Here is a 24,484-nt window from a genome sequence, read left to right as displayed (position 1 = left end):
TTACAATAGCTAAGATAAAGAATCAACCTAAGTGACCAGTGAAAGATAAAGTGATTGAAAAATATGGTATATATACACAATGTAATACTTTTCAGCCATAAGAAAGAAATCTTGTCATTTGTGACAGTATGGATGAACTTGGAGAACATTAAATAATCCAGACACAGAAAGACAAATGCTATTCACTCCTTTGCTCCATATTTGATCAAAAGTAGATTGTTTTCGTACTGTAGTTTTAAAAGTTTGAAAATCAGCTGTGTAAGTCCTCTAAACTTGTTCTACTTTAAAAAATCACTTTGGCTATTGTAGGTCGTATGTGCCTTCATAAATTATAGAATCAGTTTGTCAGAAGCCTGCTGGTATTTTTTATTAAGGATGAATTGATTATATAGATCAATTTGGAGAGAACTGACATCTTAACAATATTGAATTATTTGCTCTGTGAACATGTATACCTCTATTTATTTGGGTCTTTAACAAAATTCTTTCAGCAATGTTCTGTAGTTGTTGGTGTTGAGATTTTGAAAGTCTTTTGTTATTACTATTCCCAAGTATTTTATGATTTTAAAAATTCTGTTGTAAACAGATTTTAAACATATTTTCATTTTCCATTTGCTTTCTGCTAACATCTTTTTCATTCCTGATATTGGCGATTTGTGTTCTCTCTCTTTTATATTGATTAGTCTAGCTAAGAATTTATAAATTTTGTTGACCTTTTCAAAGAGCCAACTTTTGACTTTGTTGTTATACTCTCTATTGTTTGTTTTCTATTTCATTGATTTCTACTTTTATCTTTATTATTTGTTTTCTTATATTACTTGGGTTTACATTTCTCGTTTTTAGGTTTTTGTGTTTGTTTGTTTTTTGAGACAGAGTCTCACTTTGTCACCCTTGGTACAGTACTATGGGGTCATAGCTCACAGCAACCTCAAACTCCTTGGGTCAAGTGATCCTCTGGCCTCAGCCTCTCAAGTAGCTAGGACTACAGGTGCCCACCACAATGCCTAGTTATTTTTAGAGACAGGATCTTGCTCTTGCTCTTGCCCTTGAGCTCAAGTGATCCAACTGCCTTGGCTTCCCAGAGTGCTAGGATTACAGGTGTGAGCCACTGTGCCCAGCCCTTTTTTAGATTTTTAAAAGTAGATTCTTAAGTAACTTTGAACATTTTTTCTTTCTAGCATAAAAAAATTAAAGCTATAAATTTCCCTCTAAGAATTACTTTATCTGTATCCAACACATTTTGATATGGTGGTGTTTTAGTTTTATTCATTTAAAAGTGTGTTCTAATTTCCCTTGTGACTATTCTTTCACTGAGTGATTACTTAAAAGTATATTTGTTTGTTTGCTTATTTATTTATTTAAGACAGAGTCTCACTGTGTCACCCTTCGTAGAGTGCTGTGACATCACAGCTCACAGCAACCTCAAACTCTTGGGTTTAAGCGTCTCTCGCCTCAGCCTCCCACGTACCTGGGACTACAGGCACCTGCCACAGCACCCAGCTATTTTGTTGTTTTTGTTGTTGCAGTTGTCATTGTTGTTTAGCTGGCCCGGGCTGAATTCAAACCCGGCAGCCTCAGTATATGTGGCTGGCGCTGTAACCACTGTGCTAAAGTACCCGAGCTGGAAGTATGTTTAAATTTACAAATATTTTGGGTTTTTTTTAGATACCTTATTGTTTTTTATTTCTAACATAATTATTTTTGTCAGAGAACACACTCTGCATGATTTCAGACTTTTAAAATGTGTTTGTCTTGTTTTATGGCTCAGGATATAGTCTATCTTGGTGAACATACCAAGTGCACTTGAAAAGAATATATATTCTGCAGTTGTTGGATATAGTGACATAAAAATAAATGATTCAGATTTTCTGTCTTTATTTTTTGGGGGGGTCTTCTGTTTATTCTAGCACTCAGAGGACAATGTTAAAATCTCCTATTATCATTGTATTTTTTCCTTTGTGTCCATTTTTCTTTATGTAACTTGAGACTGTTATTAGGCACACACATTTATGATTATTACAATTTAATTTTATTGTTATGAAGTATCTCTTTGTTGCTGGCCATACTTTTATTCTTGAAGTATATTTTACCTGATATTAATGTGGTCATTCTAGTCTCATGTTTACTGTTTGCATGGCATATTCCTTTTATTCCATTTACTTTTTATTTCTTTAAAGTGTGGCCTATAGAAAGCATATTGTTGGCTATTGGTCTTTTATCTATTTTAATAATCTCTGTCTTTTAATTGAGTATTTAGTCCATTAATGTTAGTGTAATTATTGATATGATTGGACTTGTGTCCTTTAGTTTATTATTTATTTTCTATTTGTTCCCACTGATTTTGTAATTATTATTATTATTTTTTTCTGAGTCTCACTATGGCATCCTGAGTAGAGTGCTGTGGCATCAAAGATCACAGCAACCTCAAACTCTTGGGCTTAAGCAATTCTTTTACCTCAGCCTCCCAAATAGCCCAGCTATTTTTATTTTGTTGTTGCAGCTGTCATTGTTGTTTTAGCTGGCCCAGTCCAGATTTAAACCTGCTAGCCTCGGTGTATGTGTCTGGCACCCTGTCTACTGGGCACTGCCTTATTTTGTTCTTATTGGTTGTCTTTTGAATTATTTGGATATTCCTTAGAATCCCTTTCAATTTATATACACTATACACACACACACACACACACACACACATATATTTGAAGTTTTTAGTGGTTACTCTAAGGATTACAGCGTATGTACCTAACTTTTCTCATTTTACTGATAGTTAATAGTGTACAATTTCCATAAAATATGGAAAAGTTGCAACCATACAAAACTGTTTAGTTTCCTCATCCCATCCCTTATGCTGTAGTTTTCATTTGTATTAACTCTCATACAATATAAACTCCACAAGAGAGGCTTACAATTTTTGTTTAAACAGATAATATGTATTTCAGAGAAATAAAGAAGGACAAAATAGTCATTTCTATTTACCTAGTCATTTAATGTTTCCAGTGCCATTAATTTGTTTTTAAAGAACTGAATTTCCCCATAACATCTTTTTTCTTCAAACTGAAAATCTTTATTTAGCACTTCTTATAATGCATATATAGTGCAGTGATTTACCTTAGTTTTCTTTTATTTGAAAATGTGCTTCTCTTGCTTGTACTTCACATTTTCAATGGTCTTGAATTCTGGACTGACAGATTTATTTCTTTCAACAGTTTAAAAATCTCATCCACTGTCTTTAAACTGGCTTTCTGAGAAGTCTATGGTCCTTGGAGTCATTGTTCCCTGTCTGTAAAATGATTACTTTGTTGCTCTTTGGGGGGTAGGGTGGCTTATTTCTAGGTTTTCTGTTTATCTTTGGTATAGAAGTTTTCTTTATATTTAGCCTATTTAGAATTGGCTGGGTTTGTTGAACATGTAAATTAATATGCTTCTCCAAATTTGGAAAATTTTTTGTCTTTATATCCTCAAATATTTTTCAATTCTAATTTCTCTTTCTCTTCTCCCTCTGGACTCCAATTATAATATATACATATAATAATATTTTTAATATTGTCTGGTTCATAGTAGGGTTAACATTTGATCCTTTGGGAATATTTATTCTGTCGATATTCCTGTATATTCTTTATTGTTCTATAGCTCTCTGAGACTCTGCTTATTTTACTTTATTTCAATCCTTTTCCTTTTCTTCAGATTGGATCATTTCTCTTGATATATTTTCAGATTCACTGACTTTTCCCTCTGTTATCTTTGTTCTTCTATTAAGCTCAGCCAATGAATTTTTATTTCAGATTATATATATGTATATATTTTGAGAGAGTCTCACTCTGTTGCTCCAGAGTAGAGTGTTGTGGTGTCAGCCTAGCTCACAGCAACCTCAAACTCCTGGGCTACAGTGATCCTCCTGCCTCAGCCTCTTGAGTAGCTGGGACTACAGGTGCCTGGCTAGTTTTTCTATTTTTCGTGGAGATGGGGTCTTACTCTTGTTCAGGCTGGACTCAATCAGACTCCTGAGCTCAAATAATCTTCTCTCCTTGGCCTCCCAGAGTGCCAGGATTACAGGCATGAGCCACCCCACCTGGCCAGATATTATATTTTCATTACTAAAACTTCCATTAGCTTTAAAAAATATTTTGTATTTCTCTGGTAAAATTTTATTTTTTAATTCATTACCAGCATTGTTTCCTTTACCTTATTAAATACAGTTATAGTAGAGATACTTTCAAGTCCTTGTCTACTAATTCTCACTTTTATGTTATCTCATATTTCAATTCTTTTTTTTTTTTTTTTTGAGACAGAGTCTCACTATGTTGCCCTCAGTAGAGTGCTTATGGCATCACAGCTCACAGCAACCTCAAACTCTTGGGCTTAAGCAATTCTCTTTCCTCAGCCTCCCAAGTAGCTGGGACTACAGGTGCCTGCCACAACACCTAGCTATTTTTTGGTTGTAGTTGTCATTGTTGTTTGGCAAGCCTGGGCTGGATTCGAACCTGTCACCTCCGGTGTATGTAGCTGGTTCCCTAGCTGCTGATCTATAAGTGCCAAGCCTCCTATTTGGATTCTTGATGGTCTTTACCCTTAAGAGTGTATGTATATTTCCGTGTTTCCTCATATGTTAAGTAAGTTTATGTAGTATCCTGGATATTGCAATTCTATGTTGTGGAGACTCCTCATTCTATTACATCCCTGTGAAGGGTGTTAATGTTTTTGTTTTAGTAGAAAATAAACTTGATTAGACTAAAAATCTCCTCCTTTTGGGGGGGCAAAAGTTCAAACTTCCTACTTTTGTCCTTTTAGCTTCAGTCTTTTAACATTAACTCTTTATATGTGATTCAGAAGTCAGCAGAGAGGTGTAAAAAATTTAAGTACAGAATTTAGGGCTTGCCTTCTCTGTTTCTCTGCACTCAAGGATTCCCTACCCTCTCTCAGTTGTGGGTTGCAATGTGGTTGCTCCTGATTCCTTCTCCTTGTTCCTCAGGCCAGAGAAACTGAGTGTTATCTATCAGAGTTTTAGCTTCCTCGTGTGATGTTATAATATAACCTTGATCTGCCATTAGGCGAAAGTAATAAAAACAGGAAACTTACTCCATATTGATGCCTTTCTCCAAGCTTTGTTCCCTCTTTCTCCAAATCTGACTGCTTTTATTTACTCTGAAAAGTCCTCTGATATTTCTATACATTTTGTCCAGAGGTTACTTCTCTGGAAGGAACTATCTGTTTTGAGTTCTCTTAGGTATACTAGACTCAGCTTCTGGCACATATAAACTTCCAGTTAATTTTTCTATTTTTTATAAAGATGGTTTCTCACTCTTATACACACTAGTCCAATCTCCTGGCTTTAAGCAATCCTCTCCCCTCAGCCTTCCAAAGTGCTAGGATTACAGTCATGAGCCACTGTGCCCCTCTGACCTTATGTTTAAGTTTTTGCTTAAGCATCATGTTTATCCAATAATTAAATTCACTATTTTACAAATCTCTGGTTAAGGGTTTAATGAATATTTGGAGAGTTAGCTATCAATGAATGTATATTCTTAAATGTATGGACTTTAACCCTGTAGACTATAGGGCAAAAATGATATAAAATAAGGTAATTAATCAATCAGTGTAAGTAAAATAAGCTCCAGGAATTGGGTTGAGTTTTTCAGTGAGCGTTTAGATATTTATGGGAATCATATGAATGTTTTATTAAGGAAAACAAAATGTTGCTATGAACATGATTCCATGTGTTTCTTTACTACATTATGAACTAAGAATTTTGGAGACAAATCATAAGTAAATGAATTGGTTTATTTCTAATTGATTGAGAGTATAAACAGGCACAAAAATTTGAGGAAGTATTTTGGCATGTCTAACTAAAACTTACATGTGCATAGGGTAATCGTTCTGTATCTGCTGCTTCACTTGAGTGGTTTCAGTTAGCCATGGTCAGCCACAGCCAGAAAATCAGTGAGTACAGTGCAATAAGATGTTTCAAGAGAAAGAGAGACCATATTCACATAACTTTTATTATAGTATATAGCTGTAATTGTTCTATTTTATTATGAGTTATTGTTATTGCACTTAATTTATAAATTAAACTTTGTCATGGGCATGCATGTTTAGGAACAAACATAGTTTATATAGGGTTCAGTACTATCCCCAGTTTTAGGCATCCACTGGGGCACTTACACCACATCCCCCACAAATAAGGAGGGACTACAGTATTTTTATCTAAGCAATTCTCAATAAGAAAAAGCACACAGGCATTTACCTGCACATGCCTTCAGAAATTCACTTGAATATTCAATTATGTAGTAAAAATAAGTTATGAAATAAACATACAATGCATATTATGTGGTCTCTACGAAGAAGTAAGGAGGACTGTATGTACTAACATGAAAGGGTGTCCATCAAGTATGTTAAGTAAAACTAAAAAAGTAAAGTTGCACAATAGTGTGTAGAGAATGGTTCCATTTTGATAAACTATATCAGTGTGCATATTTATATATGCATAGATAAAACTCTGCGTTCATCTACAATTATCTGTTGATGGTCTAGTCTATAGGGGAATGAGATTTTAAAAGATTTTCACTTTTATTGCTTTTAACAATTCTGAATGAATTGAATTTGATAGAGGAAGCATATGTTTTAAGTATTATCGAACTTAAATAAAATAAAGATTTTTAAAAATTGTAGGAAACTCACCGCCTGACTTTATCAGAGTTGTTTCTACTTTCTTAACAGGTTATCAAACATTATTATTGACCTTTGGAAATGATTTTCAGACTTTTCGTAGTTTGAAAATCCCCTTTAACTTCAACTCCTGCTAGCTTAAAAAGCATTAAATTCACATATTTTAGGAGGCATGGCTATCCAATATATCCTCTGTGTACGCTGATTTATGAACCAATAAATTTTTCATACACTGTTGAGATTTTAAATGAGCTTATGATAATTGGATCAAAGGAATACTAGTGCAACTCGGGAGTACTGCAGAAAACCAATCACAGGAGACTATGATGAAATTTTAATTATAAAGGATATTGAATATCCTAGAATGACAACTCTGTTGTGATAGATGTGACACGGAACTGAAAGTGGGAAAGTGAGATTTTTACTCAGTTCTGCTTCAAACCAACTCTATATTTCTAACAAATTATCAGACCATTCTATGTTTTAATTTTAATATCTTAAGGTCATCATCTCTGTCTTTGATTCATTGGATTTATTAGAGAATTGGCTGTTAGGTTTAGATAAGGAAAAGTCACAAATTAAAATAAAATGTTGATTGATTTTGGGGGGGTCATGTATATTTTTTTCCTATTTTGTGTTGAAAAGCTAAAGTTGGTATCAGTGAAGGCATATTCTTGTATGTGCATTAAGCTAACCAATTTTAAGATCTTTGAGACCCTTAATTCAGAGAATGCTGTATAGAATCAGTACCAAATTTTTCTTTTCAATTCTGCTTTCTTTGCTTGCCATAGAAAAAAAGAGAGAAAACACAAAATATAATTGAAGAATCTATAAGTTATTTCTAAATAACTTTAAAAATGAGCTTTGATAAGGAAAGGTTTTAGATAACATTAATTATCTCATTAAAATGATTTAAAATATCTTTAATATTGAATTAGCAACACAGTACATTTTAACTTGACTACACCAGAGGATTTGTATTTTACCAACCTTATATTGTGTTGTACATGTAACTACTAAAAGGTATTATGTAACAGAATCTATCACAAAAAAATACATGAGTCGGATTTGTATCAGAAAATCAAAGTCATTTGTAAAACCCCATTACTTAGGCAATATATCATGGGTGGTAAGATACTGAAAGAAGAGGTTGGGACATGAGCTATAATTCTGTTTTGAAATTCTCCCCATGAGCATGGTAAATAAATCTCTTTCTCTTAAAAAAAAAAAATCTATTGGGTGGGTGCAGTAGTTCACGCCTGTAAGCCTTGCACTCTGGGAGGCTGAAGTGGGTAGATTGTTTGAGCTCAGGAGTTCCAAGACCAGCCTGAGCAAGAGTGAGACTCCATCTCTAAAACTAGGTGGGTGTTGTCAGGTGCCTGTAGTCCCAACTACTCAGGAGGTTGAGGCAGGAGGATCACTTGAACCCAGGAGTTTGAGGTTGCTCTGAGCTATGATGCTATAGCACTCTACCTAGGGCAACAGAGTGGGACTCTGCCTCAAAAAAAAAAAAAATCTAATTTACATCATGATTTTGCTAAGGGCAGCCATTTAAAAAGCATGTACATTTCTCTTTTAAATCTCTAAAAGAGAAAGAAATTTGTAGTTGTGATACCAATGGAATACCATTGGAATACTATTGTGTATAAAATATTTGGAAATTAATACCTTCAGACCAATACTGCATTTCTTAAGTAGAGATGCACATGTAATGGTTAGATGTCACATCAGATCTTAAGTAACAGGAGCATGGAAAAAGAATCTTCCTGGAGATCCCGATAGATTCTTCACCTTTTTGCAATCTAATTTCTTCATCAAAACCAACCTCATTTGGATTTTGTGAGAATTAAATGAGATTGGATGGAAATAATATGTAAACTGTTAAGTGCAAAGATATTATCAGTATGCAAGGAGACCCAAAAAGACAATTACTTGATATTCTAGGTATATGAACGAATATCTCTTAGAGGTATGGGTTTGTTTGTTATTTCCAAGCAGCAAACACAATGGGTATAGAAAAAAAGAAACTATGGCCTTCCTTTATTTATTTTTTAGAGATAGGGTCTTGCTCTCTCACTTAGGCTGGAGTGCAATGGTACCTGGTTATATCTCACTATAGTCTAGAACTCCTGGGCTCAAGCAGTTCTCCTGAGGCTCCTTGCCTCAGCCTCCTGAGTAGGTAGGACTACAGGCACACAACACCGCACCTGGCTAATTTTAAATTTTTTGTAGAGAAGAGGTCTTGCTGTGTTGTCCAAGCTGTTCTCAAATTCTGGGCCTTAAGCCATCCTCCACTTTAGTCTCACAGAGTACTGAGATTACAGGTGTGAGCCACCTCACCTGATCTGTGGCCTTTGTTTAGACCAAGATTAAGTCATATCTTGGGAAAAAGTTCAAATTTGAGGTACCTCAACAATATCTCAAACTTTTGAAATATATTTTTAAAAAACCTATCTGAATCAATGAATGCTTTGGCTAAAATCCACTTGAGAATAAAGATGTTCTTTTGTGCCAAATTCCCATCTTATTTTATCTGTGGCTAAAATCCCAAGAATGACAGAGGAGAAACGGGGCCAAACAAGGTTTTCTATTAAAATGAAAGGTCCCAAGTGATGAATGGAAACTTGGAACAGATTTTAATGGCAAGACTAGAAGCCAGAAATTAGCTGAAATACAAACTTATAAATTGGGGGCATGTATTGAAACCCAGAATATTAATATTAATTTTAGTGAATTAGAAACATAGCTTAACCTAGGCAGTTGCAATTCTTGTTCTAAAAGAACTCAATTTACTACTGTCCTGGCCTGGATGCTGCTACCTCTCCTTTGTCTTGAGTCACTGGTAAAGTGTTGAATGGGTAAGACCAAGGGTGAATCCTCATAGTCCTCACTGGAATTTTCTTTCCAAGTTGGAGTATTTCATTAAGAAATACTCTTTGGCATTGTTTCAAGCAATTATGAAATCACCTAAATATCCTGTCTTATAGCCTTTCTTTCTTCGTCTTGTCCACATGAATATATTGGGAGATATGTGTCTCCATGAATTCCAAGATAGGCTATGCCTTTAGCACATCCCTTAGTGATGATTATAGCAGGTAAAAGTCTAAAATGCCTGTGTGAAATTTTTTTTAAGTCTAGGTGGTCAGTTTGAAGTGAGCACGGTTTTGTTTTTGTTTTGGGGGCTTTATTTTGAGACAGGGTCTTACTCTGTCACCTGACCTAGAGTGCAGTGGCCTAATCATAATACCTCTTTGCAACCTCAAACTCCTGGGTTCAAGCAATTCTCCTGCCCCAGACTTCTGAGTAACTACAGGTGTGTGCCACCATCCCTGGATAATTTTTTTCTTTTTTTTGGTAGAGGTGGAGTTTCACTATATTGTCCAGGCTGGTCTTGAACAATCAACTGCTCAAGCAATCTTCCCACTTCAACTTCCCAAAGTGCTAGGACTACAAGTGTGAGCCATGGCACCCAGGCTTAATGGCAGTGTCTAAAAAATATGGAACTTGGCTCTCTAGTCACATTTGTGAGTTATTTTAATGCCTTGGAAGATAATTTATCTGGTTACAGACACTTGATTCACTTATATCACTTTTATGCTTTCTATCTCCTCATTGATCTTGAGGTTCAAATTCCACTTAATCATTTTCTTCAATGAAAAATACAGCATTTGGGTAAGATACTTTCTAAATACATCTCAACCTTTAATATTCTATGATTCTTGTTAGGCCATCATAATCTAGAATACTGATAGAGAAGTTAAAGCCCCCCAAATAATAGAGTAGTTTGATTTATCTGTTAATATTAGACAATGTGTCCCAAGCCTTTAACCTATCTCTCCCTTTTTATTGTTATTCATTCAAGGTGACTTGAATCCCTTTGTTTATTGTAAGCAATTTTCAGACACTCAGCCAACTATCAATGTATATTAGTTTTTCAAAACTAAAAATTTAAAGGATCCCTCCCTAAAAGCCAGTTGTTAATGCCGGATTTTTTTTTTTTTTTGAGATGGAGCCTCAAGCTATCCCCCTGGGTAGAGTGCCATGGCATCACAGCTCATAGCAACCTCCAACTCTGGGGCTCAAGTGAGTCTCCTGCCTCAGCCTCCCAAGTAGCTGGGACTACAGGCGCCCGCCACAACGCCTGGCCATTTTTTGGTTGCAGCCATCATTGTTGTTTGGCGGGCCCGGGCTGGGGATTCGAACCCGCCACCTTAGGTGTATGTGGCTGGCGCCTTAGCCGCTTGAGCCACAGGCGCCGAGCCATAATGCCGGATATTTGACTGATGTATTTTCCTTTTGGTGGGAGGGAGATGTAAAAATATTCAGCTGTTATGTTATATGAAAAATCTTTTCATCTCCCCATCCGTTGGATGTTGTATCTATAACTCATGTTGTAATCATGGAGTGGAAATTATTTTCCTTCTGGAGATCCATGAAGATCAGGAGTTCCATTGCTTTTTAACAAGATGCAATTGTTTCAAATGACTTTGGGCCATACTAAACATTGGAGGTGTCCATTTCTCTCTCTGTTTTTAAAATTATATAATGCTTAGTTTATATAATATAAATATACAAATTAAACTAGATTCTTCCTTTACTTTACCAATACTCTTAAAATGGTTATCCCAAAACCTGATCAAAGTAATGAGTATGTCCTTTTGCTTATGTGGCAAAAAAAACTCCAGACCATTTGCATTTGGTTCCTCAAAGGAAAATGATTTGTAATTGATGTTCATAATAGAGAAAGGAAAATTTATGTGAAATAGGAGAGTTTACTGAGTGCCAATATTTTTCTGGTGGACCTAATTCTGTTGTGTTGTGTTGTGATCATTTTCCTCCTGTGCCCAGCCATCTCATGATAGATGTATTTTACATATGAAATTAAGAGATACAACTGAGGGATACTGTTTCAAAGTTCTTGTCTAGCATAGGCATATACAAACAATATCTCGTCTTATCATGGCTCTTCTCAAATTATGTCACTTTTCTTATTAGTTATGAGGAAGGAATACCTTTACTTACCATTTATCATTTTAATGTAAAGTGGAAAGAGTAATAATATATTACATGTGGGCAAAATCTTTCTTAGGGTCCAACAGTTTTATTAGTGGAATTCAGCTCTCCAGGTTTGAAATACTTTGTTTCATATCTTCATTCCATAATTTTAAGGGAAAAAATCCACAGTCAAATCATTGTGGGCTCTTGATCCCTCCCTCCAAAAGACACGATCTATTCATATACAGCAAAGGGGGAATGCCTGAATTGTAGCAGCTGTTCTTGAATTTGCTAAAAATAGGATCCAAAGAAAATGAAGCAACTAACAAGTACTTATTGAAAATCTACAAGGTTTTCTACACTGTGATGAGACAAAGAAATATAAAACATGGCTCCTGCTTTTAGATTGCTTATAATTATAAAGGACTATTGTTAAAGTATTTGGATGAATTAAAGAACGATACATGTTGACATTCAGAGATAAACTGTAGACTCTGAGAGAGAAGAAATATCTTTGTGTTTAGAAGAGACACTGACTATTTCTTAGATTAGGTAGGTTTTGAGCTGGACCTGGAAATGTACATAAGATTTAATTTGGGAGTGGCGCCTGTGGCTCAGTGAGTAGGGTGCTGGCCCCATATATTGAGGGTCGGGTTTGAACCCAGCCCCGGCCAAACTGCAACAACAACAAAAAAGAAATAGCCAGGCATCATGGTGGGCACCTGTAGTCCCAGCTACTCGGGAGGCTGAGGCAAGCTAATCTCCTAAGCCCAAGAGCTGGAGGTTGCTGTGAACTGTGATGCCATGGCACTCTACCATGGGCAAGACTCTTAAAAAAAAAAGATTTAATTTGTTTTTAAATTCTTAATTATTATGGGTATATAATCATTGAATATCTTTATAGGGTGCATGTGATGTTTTGATAGAGGCATACAATGTGAATTAATCAAATCTGGGTATTTGGGGTATTCATCATCTCAGACGTTTAACATTTCTTTATGTTAGGAACTCTTTCAGTTATTTTATTTATTTTTTAAAAATGATTATTATTTTTTATTTTTAAGACAGAGTCTCATTCTTTATTTTAAAGTATATTCTAACTCTTTGTTAATTATGGTCACTTTGTTGTGATATCAAATATTATTCTATCTATCTAGCTAACTATATTTTTGCACTCCTTAGCCATCCCCACTTTATTTCTCCCTTCCTGGTACCCTTCCCAAGGGGGAGAGAAAATAAAAAATTGTTTGTATTTAGAATTGTGCAAGTAAATTCATAAATGTAGTTCTGTTCAAAGAAAATTAGCTAAGTGTCTCAGTGCCAAGCTCTATTCTGGCTCTGGAGATTATAGCATAGGAACTACTCTATACTCTGTTGCCAAAATATTTTTGTGTGGCTTTAAGAGGTAAAGAAATCTCTTGTGAGGAAACAAATCTCTCGAAGGATTTTCATGACAGAAGTCCCTTGTCCTTGGTGATATAAAAAGAGGCTGGTTTTTAGTTTTGCTTTCAAAATATAGGGTAAGTTTTAAAAGTAATTGAGAAAGAAATAATTGGGAAAGCATAACTTTGTGGCACACTAATCTTCTCTATCATGACTGATTTCTTGTCTGGCATATTTCTAAGTGCTTAGCTATGTTTGACATCTGAAGGTTCATACTATTTATAGACAGTCAATAAGGATGATATTTGATGATAATAAATTGTTGCATTTAAAAACAACAATAATGTAATAATGTACTTTTCAGTCACTGTGCAAATTGTTTTACATATGTTACCACACATAATTATAAAAATAACCCTGTGAATTTTACTTAATATTATTTTCCCCAATTAAAGTGAGTAAACTGAAGCTTAAGTTAAGTAACATGTCTAAAACTACATCATTATTGGCAGGGGGATGACTGACTTGAAAGTCTGTGTTCCTAATTACTGTGCTATTCTACTTTTTTTTTTTTTTTTTGCAGTTTTTGTCTGGGGCTGGGTTTGAATCCACCCCCTTTGGCATATGGGGCTGGCGCCCTACTCCTTTGAGCCACAGGTGCCACTGCATGCTATTCTACTTTTTAACAGGGGGTTCTTGAAAGTTGAAGGCAAGGGGGTGGGGTAGGGTGCTTCACACCAGTAATCCTAGCACTCTGGGAGGACAAAGTGGTAGATCACTTGAGCTCAGGAGTTCCAAGAACAGCCTGAACAAGAGTGAGACCTCATCTCTAAAAATATCTGAGCATTGTGGTAGGCACCTGTAGTCCCAGCTAGTGGGGAGCCTGAGGCAGCAGGATTGCTTGAGCCCAGGAGTTTGAGCTATGACACCATGGTACTCTGCCAAGGGCAACAAAGTGAGACTCCATCTCAAAAAAAAAAAAAAAATGTTGAAGGCAAGGAATGCATAATGGTGTGGTTGAGACATTAGCATTAATATTTGTAGAAAAGGCACTTACCAATAGTCTGAGCAATCACATTTTAACAACTGGTAAGGCTGGCAGGAGCCTCAGTATAATAGTGTGAGGAACTGAATCATTATAGTGCCAAATACAGTATACAGTCTTTTTAGTACAGTGCCTTTGAAAAGGAGGCTGATTGTGTTAGCTGTATGTTTGCCCTCTCAATCATTGAGGGAGTAAACACCAGTTGGAGTTTATGATTCTGAAACATAAAAATGGATGACCTGGCAGGTGTCCTTCCAGAAAGATGACAAAACTGCTGAAAGACAAGTCCTGGTTTTTAGCCCAAGACATGACACTTGGGGGTTTCCATTAAAAACATTACCAAGCCTCTGTCACCTTAATCTCTTCTTTAAGTGCCCATGATCTTTTCACAGGCAGAGGTCCATGCATGGTCAAGGTAGTGGCCAGGTCTCTGAGCTGTGGACAGAGATGGCAGCTACTATGAGGGCTGGGAGGAGATAAGGGGAGGAAAGTTCACTTTTCCTGACAACTTATAACTTGATTCCACTTATAAGCCATTTATTTTCAGAAATAAGTAATGGGTGAGGACATAGGCCAGGTCTACAATTTGTGCACTTGAGAGATTAAGGCTCTCTTGAGATCAAATTACCACAGCAAATAGAGACAGCGTACTGTAGGGATGTTAGGAGAGAATGCAGAGAGAAGAGGGAGAAGCCAGAGACCTAGGAAAGGAGACAGGAATAGATTTTGATGGAAATTGCTTCCCACTCTGCACCCTTGAGGGAACAAAGAGGACAAATAAGCAGCAGCAGTGATAGGAGGAGGCTGGGAATTTCTGAGGAATGAAGTTGATTAGGTCGTGGAGCACAGTTAGTCAGGGCGCTTGATGGATGGAAGGAAGGGATGTGCTAGTTCAGGCCTTTGAAGTCTGGGTTTCAGGATCATAACCTTGACTTCCTCAACTGTCCCCTCAAGGAGGGAAGCATGCCAAATGTCAGGTCTTGATCTGGCTTTGTTCCAGCCCAAAGCTAGAAAATGACCCACAAAGGAAGATAAACGATGAGAGGATGCTGGCAGATACGGAAGAGAAAGGATATTTTAGAGAGTGTATTTTGCATGTGGGGCAATGGAGTCCAAACTCCTGTGGAAGAAATGAGAGGGTCTGAGAAGAGTGAACGTTCAGAACTGAGCAGCCAGCTGAGGCAATGACACAGCACGGAAAGGCTTCTTCTGATCCTTCTGCCTTCTCCATCTGCAGCAATACACGGGAGGAGTCTTAGGGGCACAGAGGCACAGAGCTTAGAGCAGATGAGCTGCAGACACTGAAATTGCTGGCTATTGTAAGATAAATCCCAGACTTCCACATTTTGCTTAATAACAGCAGATTTAAAAAAAAATTTTTAACTGCATGGTATTAATGGAATCTGAATTCTAGCCTGGTTTGGGAGATGGAGAGTCTCTTGATTTAATGGTTTTACAGGCTCTTGAAGACATTGTCATCCATTAAAGAAAAAATTTAAAATCACTCTTGAAAGAAAATGTCTTGGGTGATAAATGTAAAAGATTTGAAGTAAGATTAGAAAAAGCTTGAGGAAAGAATCTCTTTAAAATGTTACCAGATTTTTTCCACTATGATCAAAATGGGTCAACTAAGGTTTACCTGCAGCTTCACGAAGCCTAGTTTTTTGAAAGAGAATTTTAAAGATTAAATATTGGTTATTTGCTAAGGCATACACACTGAAAGTAAGGGCCACTTGTAACAGAACTGAGTGCTGGATGTCAGGATGCTAGGTTTAGCTTTGCTCCTCCTCCCCCAAACCAGGACAGCATTTCTCACACACACTCTTGCTCTAGGAGTTCAGCACTTTTTACGGTACTTAAGAGTGTTTCAGGGACGATGTGTGTGGGGGTGGGGGTGGGGGGTGGGGTGTTTGGTGAATGAACGGTCTCCGTGTGCAGTATCCCCAGAGCGCTGCCTTTGCGTTTGTTTCCTTCGAATAGTACAGCCGCCGCCCAGGTGACCATACTTAGCTAAGGTCCTTCCGTTTATTTTCCTGAATTACGCTTGGCAATCTTTTCCTGGGGAGCTGATAGCCTGAATTCTAGGGACTTAGCTGCTTTTCCCAGCCTAATCTCCTTACAAGACCCGTTAAGCAGGCAGGAGATTGTGGAAACTGGATGAACAGGACGGCGGGGGCAGGGAGAAAGGGAGTGGCACTGTTCCCGCGGTCTGCTGCGATCGGCGGGTCCAGGGTGACGGTGGGGCTGGAGGGGCTGGAGCGGCTGAGCAGTCCGAGGTCGTGGTCGGCCACTTCGCCACTTCAGTGCGGAATGGGAGCCTGACACGCTGAGCGCTCCTCCCCTCCCCCTTCCCTTCTGCTTCCTTTTCCCTCCCCCTGGAGCAGCAACGGCAGCAGCAGCAGAAAGCCGAGCCGAACCGAGCGGCTCGGAGGCGAGCGGAGGAGCTGGGAGATGGGGCGTCAACGAGCGCGGAGGGGCCAGGAGCCCTTGGGAGGACCTACGAGGGGAGCGGCCCCAGGCGTTTGCTAGCGCGCGAGCCATGGGGGACCGCGCGCAGGGTGGCAAGAGCGGAGGTGGAGGCGGGGCCCGGGCGTGGAGCAAGGCTGGGGAATCTGCTGCCGCCGGCCCTGCCTGGCTGCCTCCGCCGCGGCCGATGACTATGGAGCAGGCAGGCACCAGACCTAGGGCGACAGAGCATCCACGACTCCAGCGGCCCATGCCTTGGCTGCTGCTAGGGCCTCTCCTGCTGCTGCTGCCGAGCCCGGTGGCCTCCCAGCTGCGATACTCAGTGCCGGAGGAGCAGGCACCCGGCGCGCTAGTGGGCAACGTGGCTAGCGCTCTGGGTCTCGAGCTGCGGCGCTTGGGGCCAGGCTGTCTGCGCATCAACCATCTGGGTGCGCCCAGCCCGCGCTACCTGGAGCTGGACCTCACAAGTGGAGCGCTCTTCGTCAACGAGCGCATTGATCGGGAGGCGCTGTGCGAGCAGCGGCCTCGCTGTCTGCTCAGCTTGGAAGTGCTGGCGCACAACCCCGTGGCGGTGAGCGCCGTTGAGGTGGAGGTACTGGACATCAACGACAACTCACCGCGCTTCCCGCGGCCCGACTACCAGCTTCAGGTAAGCGAATCGGTGGCGCCTGGAGCGCGCTTTCACATAGAGAGTGCGCAGGACCCGGACGTGGGCGCTAACTCGGTGAAGACTTACGAGCTCAGCCCGAGTGAGCACTTCCAGCTGGATCTTAAGCCCCTGCAAGAGAACAGTAAGGTGCTGGAGCTAGTGCTGCGTAAGGGCCTAGACCGGGAGCAGGCAGCCTTGCACCACCTGGTTCTCACAGCCATAGATGGGGGCAGCCCAGCTCGCTCAGGTACAGCACAGATCTCCGTGCATGTCTTGGACACTAACGACAACTCTCCCGCCTTCGACCAGTCCACTTACCGCGTCCAGCTGCGAGAGGATGCACCCCCAGGCACATTGGTGGTGAAGCTGAATGCCTCGGATCCAGATGAGGGCTCCAATGGTGAGCTCAGGTACTCCTTGAGCAGCTACACGTCGGACCGGGAGAGGCAGCTTTTCAGCATTGATGCCAATACTGGGGAAGTGCGAGTAATCGGGGCATTGGATTATGAGGAGGCCTCCTCCTACCAGATCTATGTGCAGGCAACTGACCGGGGTCCAGTGCCCATGGCAGGTCACTGCAAAGTATTGGTGGACATTGTGGACGTGAATGACAATGCACCAGAGGTGGCGCTCACGGACCTGTACAGTCCAGTGCCAGAGGATGCTGCACCCAATACAGTTGTGGCCCTTCTCAGTGTCAATGACCAAGATTCAGGCCTCAACAGGAAAGTGAGCCTGGGCTTGGAGGCTACATTGCCTTTCCGACTGAATGGCTTTGGAAACTCCTATACACTGGTGGTGAGTGGCCCACTAGACCGGGAGCGGGTGGCTGCCTATAACATCACAGTGACAGCCACTGATGGGGGAATACCACAGCTCACATCACAGCGGACACTGCGGGTTGAGATCTCAGACATCAATGACAATCCACCAAGCTTCCTGAAGGACTCCTATTCTGTCTACATTCAGGAGAACAATTTACCTGGGGTGTTGCTCTGCACTGTTCAGGCCACAGACCCAGATGCAAAGGAGAATGCAGAGGTGACTTACTCCCTTCTGGAGAGGGAGATTCAAGGGCTGCCAGTCACCTCTTATGTCTCCATTAACAGTGCCAGTGGCAGTCTTTATGCTGTCAACTCCTTTGACTATGAGAAGTTTCGGGAGTTCTTTGTGACTGTGGAGGCCCAGGACAAGGGGAGCCCGCCACTGAGTAGCACCGTGACTGCCAACGTGTATGTGGTGGACACAAATGACCATGCTCCTCACATTCTGTACCCTACCTCAACCAATTCATCAGCAGCCATTGAGATGGTGCCTAGAACTGCCCCTGCTGGCTACCTGGTCACCAAAGTCATAGCCATGGACTCAGACTCTGGGCAAAATGCTTGGCTCTTTTACCATCTAGCCCAGACTTCTGAACTGGACCTCTTTAAAGTAGAGCTACACACAGGAGAAATTAGGACTACCAGGAAGATGGGTGATGAGAGTGGTACCACTTTCAACCTGACTGTGGTGGTCCGAGATAATGGAGAGCCATCATTGTCAGCCTCTGTGGCCATTACAGTAGCTGTGGTGGATAGGGTTTCCAAAATCCTCCCTGACACTCAGAGACATGTTAAGAGCCCTCGGACATACTCTGAAATTACACTTTATCTAATAATTGCATTAAGCACAGTGTCCTTTATATTTCTTTTGACAATCATTGTTTTGAGCATCATCAAGTGCTACCGCTACACTGCATATGGCACTGCGTGCTGTGGAGGCTTCTGTGGAGTGAGGGAGCGGTGCCCTGCAGAACTGTATAAACAGGCCAACAACAATATTGAGGCCAGGATACCACACGGTCTTAAAGTGCAGCCTCATTTCATCGAAGTTAGAGGGAATGGCTCCCTCACCAAGACCTACTGCTACAAGGCCTGTCTTACAGCAGGCTCAGGGAGTGACACTTTCATGTTTTACAACACAGGGGCCCAGACAGGACCAGGGCCTGGGGGAGCCCAAGCAGCAGTGACTGACAACAGGCACCTCACCGGCCAGAGTGGGCAGAGTGCTGGGAACCTGATTATTCTCAAAAATGAGCCTGTTTCTCAAAATGAGGTGAGATAGTGGTTAGAGGGATCTTCTATGAAGTCCTACATTTTTCATATTCCCTGCCCCCCATATTCTGGGCTGGGCTTTACTGAGTTATTAACAGTGTAAAGGGCTATCTGGTAGTTAGAGTATCTACAATACTTACAATTTGATCATAATATGTTGTGTTTCCGCTCGAGAAAAAACTAGCACTGAAGATTTGTTTTACTTTTTGTTTCCTTTTCAGATATGTGAGGACTTGTCCGTAAAATTGTTTGAGAAGTAAGGATTAGTCCTTAATATCTGATGTAAAAGCACAGCTCTGTAGAGAACTAGTACAGGCCTGGGAATAAGGATTATATTTTAGAGAGTAATGTTATGACATTCAAGAAGAAATAGCCTCTGCTTCTATCACCTACAGGGAAAGTTTTGTTTTGAAATCCTATAGATGATGTTTTTTTAAGAAGCTCTAAGACTACTAGGGGTGGCCAGGGTCACCTGTATAGGCTATCTTTGTTTATACTCTGGACTGTCTATTGTGCAAATTATCTATTTAATATTTCCAGTAATTGCACTGAATTTCCATGATAGGATTCTCTGGAAATTCACATCAGAGGTGATAAAGCCATAGAATGTAGACCTCTTCCTGAAGCTAAAATTTGCTTTGGCTGCATGAAATGATAACTCTTCTGTAGGGGGCTGGCTACCAGAGGAAATGGATGATGGTAAGGCAGAGAGATTAAGTTATCAATTTGTCTGGTTGGGCCAAGGAAATATTAGGATGTGTAGATTAGGCATATGGGGAGAAGGTAAAAACCAGGATGAGCTGGGGTTGGGGAGGAAGAGAAGGAAGAAAGAATTCTCCCAGTAGCCACCTTTCTTGGCATACTCTGAATTCATTGTAAGAAGATTTTCCTCCACTTAGCTTAAATACAGTCTGTAATCTTCTGATTTCCTGTTGACAGTTCTTACAGTTTGGGTGAAATATAAAAATAACTTTTTCAAGTCCCTATGTCTGAAGTTAAATAATAATACTTTCCAAAGCAAACATTCATTTTCTATATCTAAAATTTGATTGACAATAACCGAGGATTGGAAAGTGGACGGCTTACTGTACAGTACAGGTGTACAGACAGATATTAGTACATGTACTAGTTTTGAGTTTTAAGTAAGCATAAGGTCAGCTTGTTCATATCTATGAAGAAGGTACATGAGTTATTGCAAAGTGCATGAATGTGTGTGTTTGTGTTGTATGATTGTCTCTAAACACATGCTTGAAATGGTAGAGATCTGCTTTGTGATACTTTAAATTTGGATTTCAAAAGGTAAAATTTTGTCCCATAAACAGTGATGAATTGTTTTCTTTCCAAACAACTACTCTGTGGTTAGAACTTTTGGAGCTTCCGCAAAAAGAGTTAACAAATATTGTCTTCTATATTTTTGTGATGTATTTTCATTGATATTCTTTTTATTAATGTCTATATCATCATGTTCCACGTTCATGGTAATCATGAGGAAAGTTGTGCACAAGTGCACAAGTTCCCACTCTTGACTGCAAGTAGATTATCTAATGGACATTGCAGATAGATTTATTCATTGTCAGGAGACCCTGGTGTTAGTTGATGCTTAGTAGCTACAAGAAGCAGATTGTAGATTAAGAAAAATTGGGGACAGGGGAAATCAAAGAATTTCCAGATTCTTTAGATCTTACCTTCTGAAAGCATATAAAAGGGTTTCACTTTAAATAAGATTGCTGCATGTAGACCTTTGCTTAACAAATTCCTTTGAGACTGGGGTGGGCTGCAGTGGTGAGCATAGAGAACAAGGCAAGCTAGGCTCAGTTTTGCCACTGGCCGTGAGCTGGAAGCTGGAAGCTCAGAGGAATGACACTGTTATCCTCCCTCTCCTGACTCAAAGCCTGGGGCAATTTGATACATACATAAACTATTTCTGTCCTATACTGACCTATGTGTTAATATGTACTTTGGTTACACAAATCTTTAATATAGGGGGAAAATTATGTCTGATAGTGCTTGTTCTTGTGAGATTTTGCCAACAGAGTGTATGATTTTAATAAAGGGAAATTTCTGCCAGACACTTTTGGAAATTCAGTGAAGAGTTCCAAGATCTACAGCTACTGAAATTATTGCAATTATAAGGAGAGAGTGAGTTACATTGTTGCAGTATGACAAAATCTGAACAGAAGTCATTCAATTCTGAAAGTCATTATTTCTAGATCAACCTATTAAATTCCCATGTTGGGCTTGCTTTTTTCCCTACCTACTTACTACAGATGGCAGGAAGATCCTGGAGTACAATTAATGCCATGTGCCTATATTAAAACTAGGTGGGAGGCTTGGTGCCTGTGGCTCAAGTGGCTAAGGTGCCAGCCACATATACCTAAGGTGGCGGGTTCGAATCTGACCCGGACCCGCCAAACAACAATGACGGCTGCAACCAAAAAAAAATAGCCGGGCGTTGTGGCGGGCGCCTGTGGTCCCAGCTACTTGGGAGGCTGGGGCAGGAGACTCGCTTGAGCCCAGGAGTTGGAGGTTGCTGTGAACTGTGAAGCCACGACACTCTACCCAGGGGGATAGCTTGAGGCTCTGTTTCAAAAAATAAATAAATAAATAAATAAAACTAGGTGGTAATTGGAGAAGACGAGTAAGGGACTTTGTACTATTCTGTTTTGCAATATATACGTGATTTTATTACCTGTAAGTCATGCATTAAACAAAAATTTATTAATTTTTGGCATATGAGAAAATAAGCTCAGAGAGGTTAGATAACATAGTCACTCTGCTAGTGGTATTTTAAATCAGACGTGTATGACTCCAAAAACTGTTTTTTTTCAATATTTTTAGTATTTCTACTCCTTTTGATATTGGATATCCAGGCATTTAAGCTATGACTATTCACCCAATAGTGTAAATTAACTGCTTTTGGAAAAAAAGCGATTCCTTGCATAGTAAGCAGGTAACACATGGGAGGTTCATCAAGTAAAAATGCTGCTACCTAGATAATGTATTTTTGTTTGTTTGCTTTACTACTGGCAAAGCCTGTTAGAATCTGATTTCTCTCCTATTGCTTATTAAACATTAGCATTTAGCACCAGACTCTAATATTTAGGTGGATTTTTACCCTCAGTGGTCTCATTTCATGAGTCACTTGTGCAGTAAGGATTTTGAAGTAAGTTTGTGACAATGGGGCAGAATTTCTCTTTGGATATTTTTGAAAACCTGTTATTAAGGATGGTTCGCACCCTGTTCAGAATCTCCATGAAAATAAACTATTTCTTAAGGTAGATTCTGTGCATTTGTAGTCCTGGTGCTGTGATTGCTTTTGAGTCACTTTGAGAACTTTGGGCAGATTTGTCCAGCAGCACCTCAGTGGGACCAAGTTGGTACGACATGTGGAAATGATAAAAAAAGGAGTAGAGAAGAGTTGTTTGCTTTCACTTTCACTTATTTTAAAGCAGTTTTTAGTCACCACATCTTCAGTTATTTTCATCACCATATGTGTATATTCATCCTAATTCGAGATATAGTGACCTGAAAGACTTAACTCTTCTTGCTGTGGCACCTAATTTATTTTCCCCAGGACTGACTTTTCTATCTGGGGACACTACCCTGGTACAGAGTTTACACTCAGTGTAAAGTTGCATTGGTGGTGAATTTCTAAAAAAATTGCAAAATGGTCAGAATAGACAAAGAAATTGTGCCTGTGAACTTCCATTCCAGTATTTTATCCTTTAATGGTCACTGTTTAGTGGGTGGGGCTGTTTTGTTTTGTCATTTTCAAAAACAGCAGGACTATTTTTCTGAGAAAAGGTTTATTGTCTTTGGTTTGATAATACAATAATTTCTTTAAATTACCTACTTCCTTGCTTTTTCTACAGACTGCTGAGCCAGATGGAATTATGGCTGAGCTCTTCTCTGTCTCTTTATCTTGTACATATTCTGACTGATGAAGAAATCTATTTATTGTAGCTTGAATGTCATTGGCTTACTCTTCCCTCTGACCCAGGAGTGAGCCATCATATGGGCATCTGGTCTAACTCAGAGTGCTCTGCAGGGAAACAGCCTGGCATATTATACATTGTCTATTGGCATGCTGTCTGCTTGACAGAATAGCAGACTCAGTTCTGGATACTTGTCTTGGTTGGCTACCAAGTTTTTCTCTCAATGAGAGGTCAGAATAATGTCAGTTTGCAAATGTTTGAGGAAAACTTCCTATCACCAAGTCTGGAGGTTTAGCTGAATTTGATGACTTTATAGATGTCTTTGAATGTGGCTTTTATAGGACTTGACCTGGATCAACATTTCTGTGCATATTATTATATGAACACAAAGTTAACTTATGCATAATCATATGTATAATTTGAACAGTATAATCTATAATCATGATTTTAAAAATGAGGGGTCAAGAGGATTCCTTAGCAGTGTTTTAGATCTGCCAACCTAAAATTTATACAAAGATTTTTCTTTTAAGAATTTGAACTTGACAAATGTGAAGAAATATCTGACAATTGCAAAGGGGGTTCCTTGACACATCAGCACCATGGGCCTTTCTGGCCTTGCAGGGCCAGAACTCTGGGCTCCAGCCTTGGCACCTGTAGCTCAGTGGTTAAGGTGCCGGCCACATGCACCTAGGTTGGTGGGTTCAAACCTGGTCCAGGCCAGCTGAACAACAATAACAATTGCAACAAAAAACAGCTGGGCATTGTGGTGGGCACCTGTAGTCCCAGCTACTTGGGAGCCTGAGGCAAGAGAATTGCTTAAGCCGAAGAATTTGAGGTTGCTGTGAGCTGTGACGCCATCCACTCTACTGAGGGCAACATAGTGAGACCCTGTCTCACAAAAAATAAATAAATAAATAAATAAAAAAGAATTCTAGGCTCAGGGGAGGTGGAACTGGGAGTGAGAGTGCAGCTGCTGTGCTGGCAGGCCGTGCATCCAAAATTGGCAGACTTAATATTTTCTGTTGTACTGGAACTCATTAGGTATGTACTAAAGTTATGTTTATTTTAATTTCCTGTTTGTGGATTAGGGTCTAAATGACTATTTTCAGAGGAAAGCTTTCCATCCAGAATTATCAAATTCATAATCTTTTCATTTTGATTTACTAGAAGACCAACATGTAACATAAATTATTTTAAATACTATATTTCTTTTTGCCATAATGACCAATAATCTCTTTTCTTTTTTTTTTTTTTT

General features: G+C 39.5%; 1 protein-coding gene across 5 annotated transcripts in view; it reads left to right on the top strand.

The window, feature by feature from the left end:
* Positions 1-24,484, top strand: part of LOC100947603 (protocadherin alpha-C2) — a 160,168-nt gene that overhangs the window by 102,118 nt on the left and 33,566 nt on the right. Inside the window, exon 1 of one of the 5 annotated variants that reach the window (XM_003782113.3) lies at positions 16,137-19,295. The exons of the other annotated variants lie outside the window; for them this stretch is intronic. Coding sequence (XP_003782161.1) covers positions 16,623-19,295 — 2,673 coding nt within the window. The 5' untranslated portion in view covers positions 16,137-16,622. Of the gene's footprint in view, positions 1-16,136; positions 19,296-24,484 lie in introns of those variants that run through there. 5 annotated transcript variants of the gene reach the window in all.

The sequence above is a fragment of the Otolemur garnettii genome, unplaced genomic scaffold, assembly GCF_000181295.1.
Source record: "Otolemur garnettii isolate 467f Iridium unplaced genomic scaffold, OtoGar3 scaffold00003, whole genome shotgun sequence".
Taxonomy (NCBI): domain Eukaryota; kingdom Metazoa; phylum Chordata; class Mammalia; order Primates; family Galagidae; genus Otolemur; species Otolemur garnettii.
The sequence above is the reverse complement of the archived record's forward strand: the minus strand, read 5'-3'. Positions and strand labels throughout refer to the sequence as shown.